Genomic DNA, 11,118 nt, shown 5'->3' on the forward strand with positions numbered 1-11,118 from the left:
ATCCTGGTGAGACAAAACCAAGGGGAAGGAGAAGCAAGGCTTCTAACTATGTTAAAAATCGTTTCTAGGGTAGGAGCACAAGCCTTGCTTTCCAGAAGGTGGAGAGACACATGACAGTTTCAGGGAGACCTGTGGGGGCCATGGCTTTAGCCCATTGTGTCTGGGCAGCTGACATAACTTCAGTCCCCCTGGGGTCTCTCTCTGGTCTGAGCTGCCTTAGCTCTGATGATCTGGCAGGACCGTGGTCACTAGGATTGGGTATTCCAAGGCATTGCAGTCGTCCAACAGGAACACCAAATCCTGGAAAAGATGTGCAATGAGCAGGAATGTCACTGAAGGTGGCCACAGAGCCCATGCACAACTATAGGACTCCTGGTTATCCTCAAAGACTGTTCAATTGTTCCCCTTTGTGTGAAAATTCTCCAACCTTCATTCCCCCAAGGAGAGATGGTTACGTCTTTCTTCACCTTCCCATTGAATCTCATATAGTCTTTGACTATTGAATTCAGTTGTACGTTGGTTGACCAGATGGATGGATGGATAGATGGGCAAGGGAGTGAATAAATGAATAAATCTCAATTACTGAGCAAAAACTCTGGGCCAGACATCGGGGATACCATGAGTAACAGCACCAGGTCTCACCTTCAAACACTTTAGAGCCAACAGCAGCACTTTTCAGACTGTATTATGTCTTCTTCTTGTCTCCCCTCCATGACCAAGGGGAGAGGGGAATGAGGAGGGGAATGGGTGTGGGACAAAATGCTTGGCTCATCTTTGATGCATAGTAACAAACAAATCTTAATAAAACTTAAAGCTAAAAAACCTAATAGCTAATTATTAGTTTCCTGGGCCAGGCCTGGTGTTCGGTATTCTATGTTTAGTCACCTTGATAGAGATCTTAGGACCAAGGGAGTTACTACAGCGCCCAGCACACACAGGGTCAGGTTGTAAGTAGTATTATCCTCCCAATGCTCTCCTGACATGGGTATCATTCAGGAATGAGGAAACTGTGGCTCAGAGAGAGGAGGGGACACTGGGATTTAGGAAGCAGGGAGGTGAAGACAGGGGCTCAGGTCTGCCTGATGCTGAAGCGTGTGCCCCTAGGACCACACAACTCTGCTTTCTACATCTTAACCAGTGCTGATTCTGTGTTTTTCCCGTCTCCCTCCCCTCTGCTGCCAGATTCTTCCCAACACAGAGCACACCAGAAGCCCCTCCTCCAGGAAGTCTCCCCTGATCCCAGGGCTCTGGGAATTCTCGGAATTCCAGAGTCCTCTACCCGCAATCCCAGCCCCATTTGACTCGCAGCCTGTGGTCTTGGGTGTTGGACATGGAGCTGGAGGACAGGAGGAGTCTTGTCCCGAGTCCCCCAGCACTCAGCGAGAGCTATAGGGTTGAGGAAGGGCTTTGTGACCTGGAAGCACCCCACAAGCTTTTGTTTTCCTCCTCATCATCTCCCTCTTCTCCTAACCCTTCTCTTAAGTTCTTGGCTGATGACAAGCAGAAAAAGAATGTTCAATGGCATCACTTACCCTCCTGCAGAACGAGTTCATGATGATGTACAGTTTCCGCACTTTGTCCTTCAAGGCATCTACCCGGGCCACCTTCCAACACTGGGGCGATGCCACAAAGTCCCGCAGCTTGGCCAGCACACAGTAATTCTGTGAGTGGACAACAGGGACGGGTCTCGTGGTGGAAGTCAGTAGCCAGAGACGCGGGAGCTGGGGACTCCTGGCCCTTCTGCACAGTCTCTCCCCATTCCCACTCCAAGCCCTCCCGCAGGCAGGCAGACCCCTCTTACGTGTATATCCAGGTACAGCCTGGGCAGGTATCTCACACACGGCTCCTGCAGAAAGGGAAACGGGTTTCTGTGTTGCTCACAGGGACACACCCTCAGCCTGGCCACAGAAGGCTCTCTGCCAGCCTCCCCAAAACCAGAGCAGCCCCAGATCCCTGGGGCCTTCCTTGATGCTGCCATGCACAATACTTTCTTGTACCATATGCCACATTCCCCCAAAGTAAACTGCTCTTCTAGAATTCGACTTTTAGAATGCAACCATTTTATCATTGACTATGAGCTAGGGAACAGTTTTATATATATATATATATATACACACACACACATATACATACATATATATGTAGAGAGAGAGAGAGAGAAAGAGAGAGATACATACATATAAATATGTGTGTCTATATATGTATATATATTAAAACAGTTCTATAACTGTAATCTAGACATAGTAATATATACAGTATATACTTTAGTAATATAAAACAGTATATATATGTACACTTTTATATTACTATATTTCACTTTTGCTTCTGTGTTGGCCTGAAGGTCAGAAGACCCAGATTCTGGTCCCTCCCGACCAGTGATTCCCTGTGTGACGTGGGGTAGGTCTCCTTCTTCTTTGTGACTCGGTTTCCCAGTTGTGAGATTAGAGAGTTAGAACACATAACCTCCACCTCCTTCCAGCTCTGAGCCTATGCATTATTTTAAGCTTTAAAATCATATATTTTTAAAAGATGATTGCTCTACATATTTAATAGCAAGGAATTTGCGGATACATTGGGGCGCAAAAATACAACCAAATGTTGTTACAAAGAAATATTAATTTATTTGACAGAGTCACTGAAAAGTAAATTGCAGAACTGCTGTGTTGTTTGATCCAATTTGTCTACACACTTGGATAACTATGTACAGACCCAGAGCTGAAATCCTATCCTCTGAATGTGATGGCAGCAGGTCACCTCTAGGTGGTAGAATTGCAGTAATATTTATTTTCTTCTTTGTCTTTTGTGCCTTTTCCAACCATTTTCAAAGTATATGACTTTCATAAGTTGAAAAAAATACTCATCATTTAAGTTTCAAAAAGAAAATACAAAGGAGGTGTTAGGGTATCGTAAGCCCCACATCTGAGAATGGTGCATTTTAGTTGAAGTGGTAAAGGGATACTTTTAAATTTTACCAGAGCTTTGAAGTTTAATTTGTTTTGTTTCTACACTGGACGAGCTGTCAGGAGGCCAGATTCTAGTTCTGAGTGGCCCCTGGCTCCGAGCCCCTGGGTCCTCCTCTTAACACAGTGTTGAGAACAGTGCAGACATCCTGGGTTGTCCTCTGTGCAGGCTGTGTCTGCATCCAAGTCTTCAACCCTCCAGCTGCCCGAAGCCGGTGAGGGGCTCAGCCATCCCCTCTCACAGGTGAGGATGCTGAGACTCAGGGCTGAGTAATTTGCTCAGGGTCCTACAGCAGGTTAGGGGTGGGGCTGATTCTGGGAGTTGCCCCCTTAGCTCCTGCTGGCTAGTGGAGAGAAGAAATAAGCAGGACTCTTTGGTCCTCCTTAAGTTGGAGCTCTAAACTCTATGGGAGCTTCTCTTCTCCTGTTCCCTTCTCTTCTCTTCTCTTCTCTCTCTTTCTCTCTCTCTTTTTACATTTTAAAACAGATCCTCTGATATTTTCTAGCTAGTTAAAACAAAAATTGTGATGTCTTTGATTATATTTTCTTTGTATTTAAAAGGAAGTGCAAACCATTGGTATTTAATAAGATGGGAATAAAACACAAATACCCTTGAAATTAACATTGACCAGAAAAGAAAAATAGTGACTTTTCCCTGGTCCAAAGGCAAATTTTTGAGAACTGGGTCTCCCAGTCCTCAGGGGGGCCGAGGGCACTCACCGAAGGCTCCGTGACCTGCAGGCTCCGGGAGTCAGCGGTGATCTCCCGGCTCAGGGCCAGCATCCTGGAGTAGCAGGTCGGGGGAGCCGGCTGAGCAGCGGGGGGGCCGGCCAGAAGCAGCATCAGCAGGGGAAGCAGCTGGGGGGTCATGGTGCAAAGGCGGCCTGACTGCAGCCCGAGGCCAGCCGCCCCTTTAAGCAGAGGCTTGGGGGTGGTCCTCCACGCCTCCGTTTCCTGTGGTGCCCAGCCAAGGCCAAGAGCACGCCCACCTGGCCTGTGGACACTGGAGCCTTTCAGACCTAAAGGTCCCCCTTGTTGAGAGGAGGTGCTTCCTGGCAGGGGCGGGGAGGGGGAGATGCCAGGCACCTGGAAGGGAACAGGGTCTTCCTCTCACACAACTTGCAATAGAACTTTCTCTCTTGGCAGGGGCTCTTCCTGAAGTGGCAGGATTGGCAGATGAGGGGGGCAGAGGACAAGAGGGAGACAGGAGGGATGGTGGTTCAGCCAGAGGGGCGGGAGTGAGCATTCAGCCCCTTCAGTTAGAATGGGGACCGTTTGGTAAAACTGGCTGATCTCTTGGAGCAGAACTGGGGGAGGGAAAGGGACCAGAAGTGATGGATTGAGGACCAGTGATCCGGGGTTTTGGGGTCAGGCAGCCTGGGTATCACTATCCACCCACCACTGACTGGCCAGGGGAACCTTGGGAAATCCCTTGCCTTCTGAGCAGCTGCGCCTCTGCATCTGGAAGATGGGCTTGTGCTAGGGCCTGTGATGAGGGATGCGGGAGCATTCCCCTAGCTGGTCCACTTCAAGCTCCCAGCACAAGTCCTGGTACAGAGCAGACCCACTGGAAGGGTTCGTTCTCCATATGTGGGTCTCTTTTAGAAATGATGCTCTGCAGGCTGCTCTCCTGTAAATACAGGAGCATGGGTACCAGTTAGAAGAGTAAGCTCTGCCCTTAGGTGCTCGGTGCATCGCATGGTCACCCACTTCTGTGATGACCTTGGGCAAGTTTCTTAACTCTTTCTTCCCTCTCCTTATCTGTGAAATGGGGATGATAAGAGCATAGTGAGGAATAGAAGATGCTGAGCTATTATCACAGTCAGAGCTAATGCCACTGTCTCCTTTCCTACAAGCATCCCTGTGAGGCAGGTACTGCAGAAAACAGTCCAGTTTTCCATGTGGGAAAATTGAGACTCGCAGAGTTCCAGCAACTTGTACAAGGTCATAAAGCTGGAGGCAAATGGGTCCAGTGGGGCTTTCTGCCTTGTCTTCATTCCGTCCTCCCATTCTGCAGTGTGGAACTGGGGAAGAGCAGGACTCTTGCAGCCAGAGATGAGTTTGAGCTCTTGGGCTGCCCAAGACCAAGGAACAAGCAACGCGAAGGAGCTGTCAAAAGAGAGGAAGGTTCTTACTTAACACCAAGTATCACATATGCTCCAGCAGTGATGCATGAAGCTCATTTATACAACTACACAGCTGTTGTCACAAATGCCGTGAGCTTCACAGAAAGCCAGTGAAGTGGGTGGGGTTATTCCCATTTCCCAGATGAGGAAACTGAGGCTCTCAGGGCATATGAAACTGTCTGGGGTCACAAGGCTTATAAGGGGAGGCAGAGCTGTGCACCTGGGTCTGCCTGTCTCCAAAGCCTGTCTCACTGCAGGGGAGGGCAGAAGAGCGGCCCAGGCCGGCACACCTTCCCAGAACAAAACAACCAAAGTGGAGGACCAGAAGGTTAAGGGAAAGGAGCGTGGTGTCCTAGATATGGGGCAGCATCGAGGATCAACAGCAGGGATGAAAGTTCAGCTCCAGCCTCCCCCTGTCTCTGCCCACAAAAATCCCTTCCTGACAGGTGCCATTCCCTGTCCGTAAACAGAGCAGCACCACCCCAGGCAGCGGGAGGTCTCTTCCCGGCCTGATGTTCTATTTTGCTACTTTTCTGTGTTCAAGCCCTGGGCAGGGATCACAGCCTTGCCTTCCTGTTTTGCAGGTGAGAGCATGTTCTCTAAACACCTTTAGCAAGATGGCCTGGGGACCGCCTTTTGGGTGCCCTCTCAGGCAGGGCAGAACTGTGTGTGTTTGGAGGTGCAAGCAGCAAACACAGATGTGTTTTTCTTCTGGACCAAGGGGTCTCCCCACTTTCTGTGGCAGTGCCTGGGGCATGGGCTGCCCTGGCAGACAAACCGGCCCCAGTCAGGGACTCCGGACTCCTTTGAAATGCTCCAGTGTTTCTGGATGTGCTCATCGAAGGAGCTTCAAATTCAGGACAGGGAGGAAAAACCAGCCCAAGCAGCAAAACAAGTCCTTGGACCATCCGATCGAGGAGGCATTGCTGTGCTGAAAAAGCCGGCTTTTCTGTGCACTTGATGGTGAGATAAATGTGTCGCTGGGAGACCTGGCCTCGTTCCACCCTGGACACGTGTGTGGTTTTTGATAGGACTCCCTGGGCAAATCAGAAGCCTCCTCTGCGCCCTAAGCACCAGACATCCCGCTAACCGGATCCCATCTGCCTTCCCGCCCACCGTGCTTGCCTTCTGCATCTGGGCTTGTCAGCACCCAGCACCCAGCCGGGCAGAGCAGATGCTCTGGAAAGCTTTGCTGAATTAACCTGATGGCTGTTAATCTTGTTACTCAGAGTGAGACACAAACCCATTAAGAAACCCACAGAGCACAGCCGGAGTCATGCCAGAGAGACCCTGCCCTCGATGAAGGAGGTCTCAGGGGACGCACGTGTGTATTTGCTCACAAAGTTCTCCTTTGACACTGCCGTCCCCCTGGGCCCCCAATAGCTCCCTTCCCTGGCCCCTTCCCTGGCTCCTTCCCTGGCATCAGGCTACTCAGTATGGAACGTGAATGCTAAAAACCCAGGCGGGAATTTCCGCACAGACTGAAGCCTCTGTCTTCCTCCAGAGGTTTCTCCCAACCCCCGTAGTGCGTGAGAAGAGCAGGGGTCCCATCAAGCCATGGTACCTCATTATGTCAGGAGAGCTGAGCAGCCAGAGCTAAAGAGTGAGTGAATGCTTCTCAGCTGGAATGGTAGCTACCAGCCATTCTCTTTGAATGGATTCTTCATTCATTCTCCAGACACTTCTTTATTTATTGAGAATCTATTGTGTGCAGGCCTGAGATGGACAATACGGATAAAACAGTGAATGAGAGATGCTGTCCTCTGAGGAGAGTAAAGAGGGTAATTAACTCATCGAACACACAGGGTAAGTGGCATGACAGTGGGAACCCTGGTGCCTCAGGAGCCTCTCCCTGGCGGTGGCTCCATCAGCAAGTGGAGGAACATTGTGGGGATGTGGGATGGGCACGGGGATGTGGGCGGGGGCAGTGTATGAAGGAGAGAGAGAATTTGGAAGCTGCTATGCTGTCGGCTTTGAATGTGGAGGAAGAGGCCACAAGCCAAGAGATGCAGGAAGCCTCTAGAAAGGCAAAAAAAAAAAAAAAAAAAAAAAAGATTCTCCCCTAGACCCTCCAGAAAGGAACACAGCCCCGCCAAGACTTTGATTTTAGTCCAGTGGGACTCATGGTGGACTTCTGACCTCTAAAACTGTGAGAGAATAAATGTGTGTTGTTTTAAGCCATTCTGCTGGTGGTTATTTGTTACAGCAGCAAGAGGAAACTAATACACCATCTCTCTGGGGTTCAGTAGGATAACAGAGATCGTGGTTGTGAGGAACTTGGAAATGATCTGCATCAACTTGCCTGGTGCTTGTGCTTCTTTTACAGCTTCCCTGTCAAGCATTCATCCAGAGTCTGTTTGCATACCTCCCTGGATGGGGAGCTCATTGCCCTTTAAGACTGCCCTCCAGTCTCTGGGCAGCTGTGAACAATACAAATTCTTCCCAAGGTGAAGGTGAGATGTGCTGACTCCCTGGAGCTACCACCTGTGACCTAAATCTCTGTTACCTTCTTCCACAGAACAGCCCTGCGTGATTCTCAGCCGTCAGCCTATCTACCACTACTCATCCCTGCCCCCCAGACAGAGTCAGCTCTCTTTCTGAGCAAACACCCCAGTTTCTTGAAACTTTTTCCATGGGAAGTGGCTTCAACATCCTTTTCCACAATTACATTACGATTACCATCTCTCTGCCCAGAATTCTTTCTCCTCCCAGTAGACATTTCTAAAGCAGAAATCCACGCTTGCCTGTTTCACATTCTTCCCTGGTTCCGTGAGGCCTGGAAGCTAGTCTGAGGTCTGTGGCCTGGTCCCAGACTACCTCTCCAGCTATCTCTGCCTGTCCTTTCCTGCACTTTTATCAAGGAATGACAATGATGATGGTGATGGTAGCTAACCCTGAAATGTGGCCTTGCTCCAAGCCCTGTACCAGGCTTAATGCATTCATTCTAGTATCATCATCGGAGGGCACTGAGGCGCAGAGAGGTGAAGTGACTTGCTCCAAATCACACAGCATTAGCAATCCCTAGTGTTTGTACTTATAACACCCAAGTGGCCTTTGGCCTTCATACATGCCGTTCCTGCTTCTTGGAATGTCTTTTCCTCACCTTGTTTGTTCCTGGTTCATTCCTTCTCACCCTTCCAGACTGAGCTGAAATGTCACTTTCTCCAGGAAGCCTGCCTTGCTGGATTGGGTCCCCTCCACCTGCCTGCACCGGCTCCCATGGCCCCTGCTTTGACACGGCATTGTCCACTCTGGCCTTTGTCTGTTTGCTTGTCTGCCCCCTACAGGCAGAGCGAGTGTCCTCTTTGTCTTTGTGTCCACAGCATGGAGGCCAGGTCCAACACAGAGTAGGTGTTCAGTAAACATCTCCCTGCTGAATGGAAGTGACTGCCCCTTTATCCCTGTTGTGTGTCAATGTGTCTCCCACTAGCTGGAACCCAGATTGGAACACAGCCCTCCTTGAGAGGTCTAGTCAGAACTGTTAACCTCCTTGGTTTGGGCCCCTGTTGTGTCAGTTAGGACTAAAGGTTGTGAGTTACAGAAAACACGGTTTGAGATACCCATGGCCAGATTTTCTGGAAAGTTCAACTGGAACATGTAGTGGTAGTGTGGCGCTCAGGAATGGTTTGATCTAGGAGCTCAATGAAGTCACCAAGAAATTATTCTGTCCCCCTCTTCCATACTGTGATGGTCTTTTGATGTGTCAACTGTGCCAGGCTATAGTCCCTGGTTATTCAATCAAATGCTACTCCAGGTGCTACTGTGAACGTATTTGTAGATGTGATTAAAGTCCATAACCAGTTGACTCGAAGGACAGGAGATTATTCTAGATATTCTGGGTGGGCCTGATTCAGTCAGTTGAAAAATGTTAAGAGCAGAGCTGATGAAGAAGAATTTCCCTGAGGAAGAAGAAATTCTGCCTGTGGAGTAGCTTCGACCCATCACCCTGAGTTCTAGTTTGCCCTTCCTGACAGCCTGCCTTGCTGTTTTGGACTTTCTTGGCCATGCCGGCCTCCACGACCATGTCAGCCAATTCCTTACAATAAAATAATCTCTTACTATGCCTCTGCTTCTGGTTCTGCATCTTTGGTTGAACCTGAACTGACACGTATGTCACTGACTCCATCCTAAAGCCAGGTCTCCTTGTGGTCGCAATGTGGCTGCTGGTAGAGTCCAGCACACACGCTATCCCATCCCTGTCTGGAGAGGACACATGCCATCTCATCCCCTGACCATTGAAGGAAGTCCTGAGCTTTGTGCTGCTGACAGATCCTGCCATGTCTGTCTCGTGACCTCGTATTTTCATAGTCTGGGACTCCTTTTTAGCATTTTTAGATAAAGATCACTTAACCTTTTCCTTCTGGCTATTCAGACTGGCACATTCCTGTAAGTGATACAGGTAACCAGGGAAACACTTTTTTGTTCCCAGCCCTACGGGGTTATGGGAAATTCCTGAACAGACCATAAGAAATAAGAACTCTTTCATTACTTGGCTCAAACTCAGAATCACACCTTTCCCCCGAATATTCCCTGTGTTCCTGTCCTGTGCCTGTTTGCAATGGCAGCCAAGGTTGAAAGGGCCATGGCCAATCTCAGATCTCCTCGGCTACCCAAAGTCTAGCCAGTAGCTGTTTTCACCAGAGATCGGAAGAGCCCTGCGGCAGTTTCCATCCTTGGAAAACATCACACTGGACACACAAGGAGTCTGAGATGCTGACATCAGGGGCTGGTGGTAGAGGCCACTTCTCTAGCAAAGAGACTACCTCTGAGTCCCCCTTCCTGCCTGCATTTGAGGTCAGAATCCAGGGCCAGTGATGCCTGTGCTGTCCTGACACAGCAGTAACAGCCAGGAGGTATTTGAGCAAGGGGTGTAGGTTGAACAACTAGCCGGAATGTTGCCTCCAGGGTGTCCTGTCAACAGCAGTGTTCCTTTGGTTAAAAGCCACACATCTCCCCCTGTTTATGTGATGTGTTTTGAGCTTGTTACTTGCGCTCTTGGCAAACCCAACTGGAAAGTTGGCCCACATAGTCCAGAGTAAAGGAATGAAGACAAACAACAAGGCCAGGTTTTGCTTTGGGGCAGTGATTCTGAAAATAATCCCACGTTTTAGAATAGAGACCCCTCTATAATCCTTGAAACATGGATTCAAATTTTAATAGGAAACAGTGTGCAGGACAAATTCTCTCAAACATTTTCCTTGGGCCTGTTTATGCAGAAAGGACTCAGAAAAAGTCTTTCAGAAGGGTCCCAGCTTGGCTTCTCAGAAAGAACACAGGCTTTGGAGTGATAGAGGCTTCAGTTTAAATCTCACTTCTGTTGTGATGTGACTGTGCAAATCTTGTCACCCCTTGTCTTCCTCTGATGTATGGGATTTATAACGTTTATTGCCCAGAGTTCTTGTGAAGATGAAATAAACATGAAATAGCCAGTGTGACTGTGGGGACTGTGGTTTTCATTTTCTTTATCTTTTCTTTCTTTTCATTTTTTTTTCCTGGTTGTGGACCTTGTTCATTCACTCCATCTTAGGCCAGTTCTAACCTTCCCACAATGGTTATGGTGAAGGGCACATGGCCCAGGAGGGACCAATCAGCTTCCTTCCCTGGAATGAACTAATGGGTACAGGAAGAAAGTCGCTCTCTCATTCCACAAATGTCCCTACATGGTTGCCAACAGTTATGTCTCCTGACCTGGAGTGGGCTTCTCTGCTGGAGGAGCAGGCAAGGCCAGAAGCAGAGCTGGGAGATGGATGGAGAAGAGAGTCTGGATGGAGCTCCATCCCTGATTCTGTTCTCTGAGGCCCAGTCCTGGAATTCCTCCTTGGACTCTGTAAGCTGTCCTGGGGTCATTTCTAGCTATAGACTTAGTATTTCCTTTTGGCTAGAGCTGGTTTCAGTGAGTTGTTTTTCTATCTCTTAAAAATAAAGGAGCTCTGAACAAGACAGGACCCAGCGCGGCGCCCAGCACAGAGCTGGTGCTCACAGCCATTGCCTTCTCTTTGATGATTCACTATTTGTGGCAATCATTGGTGCTG

General features: G+C 49.0%; 1 protein-coding gene across 1 annotated transcript; it reads right to left on the bottom strand.

Moving 5' to 3' along the window:
- Positions 1 to 216: 216 nt before the first annotated feature.
- On the bottom strand, positions 217 to 9,110 carry CYTL1 (cytokine like 1). Its single transcript, XM_029234716.1, has 5 exons — positions 9,066 to 9,110; positions 3,681 to 3,914; positions 1,802 to 1,846; positions 1,533 to 1,661; positions 217 to 300 (listed from the first exon to the last, which is right to left on the bottom strand). The coding sequence occupies exons 1-5, from the start codon at positions 9,108 to 9,110 to the stop codon at positions 217 to 219; spliced, it is 537 nt and encodes a 178-aa protein (XP_029090549.1).
- Between the last annotated feature and the right edge of the window lie 2,008 nt (positions 9,111 to 11,118).

The sequence above is a fragment of the Monodon monoceros genome, unplaced genomic scaffold (genome assembly GCF_005190385.1).
Source record: "Monodon monoceros isolate NGI ecotype Baffin Bay Population unplaced genomic scaffold, NGI_Narwhal_1 Super_Scaffold_20, whole genome shotgun sequence".
Classification (NCBI taxonomy): Eukaryota; Metazoa; Chordata; class Mammalia; order Artiodactyla; family Monodontidae; genus Monodon; species Monodon monoceros.

Excerpts from the sequence above, each read along its gene's own strand:
- CYTL1 (XM_029234716.1), bottom strand. The coding sequence starts at position 9,110 with ATGGTCGTGGAGGCCGGCATGGCCAAGAAAGTCCAAAACAGCAAG. Across the intron at positions 1,847-3,680 it reads TGCAGGTCACGGAGCCTTCG|GAGCCGTGTGTGAGATACCT; the intron begins GTGAGTGCCCTC and ends CCCTTTCTGCAG. Across the intron at positions 1,662-1,801 it reads GGCTGTACCTGGATATACAC|AATTACTGTGTGCTGGCCAA; the intron begins GTAAGAGGGGTC and ends GTCCACTCACAG.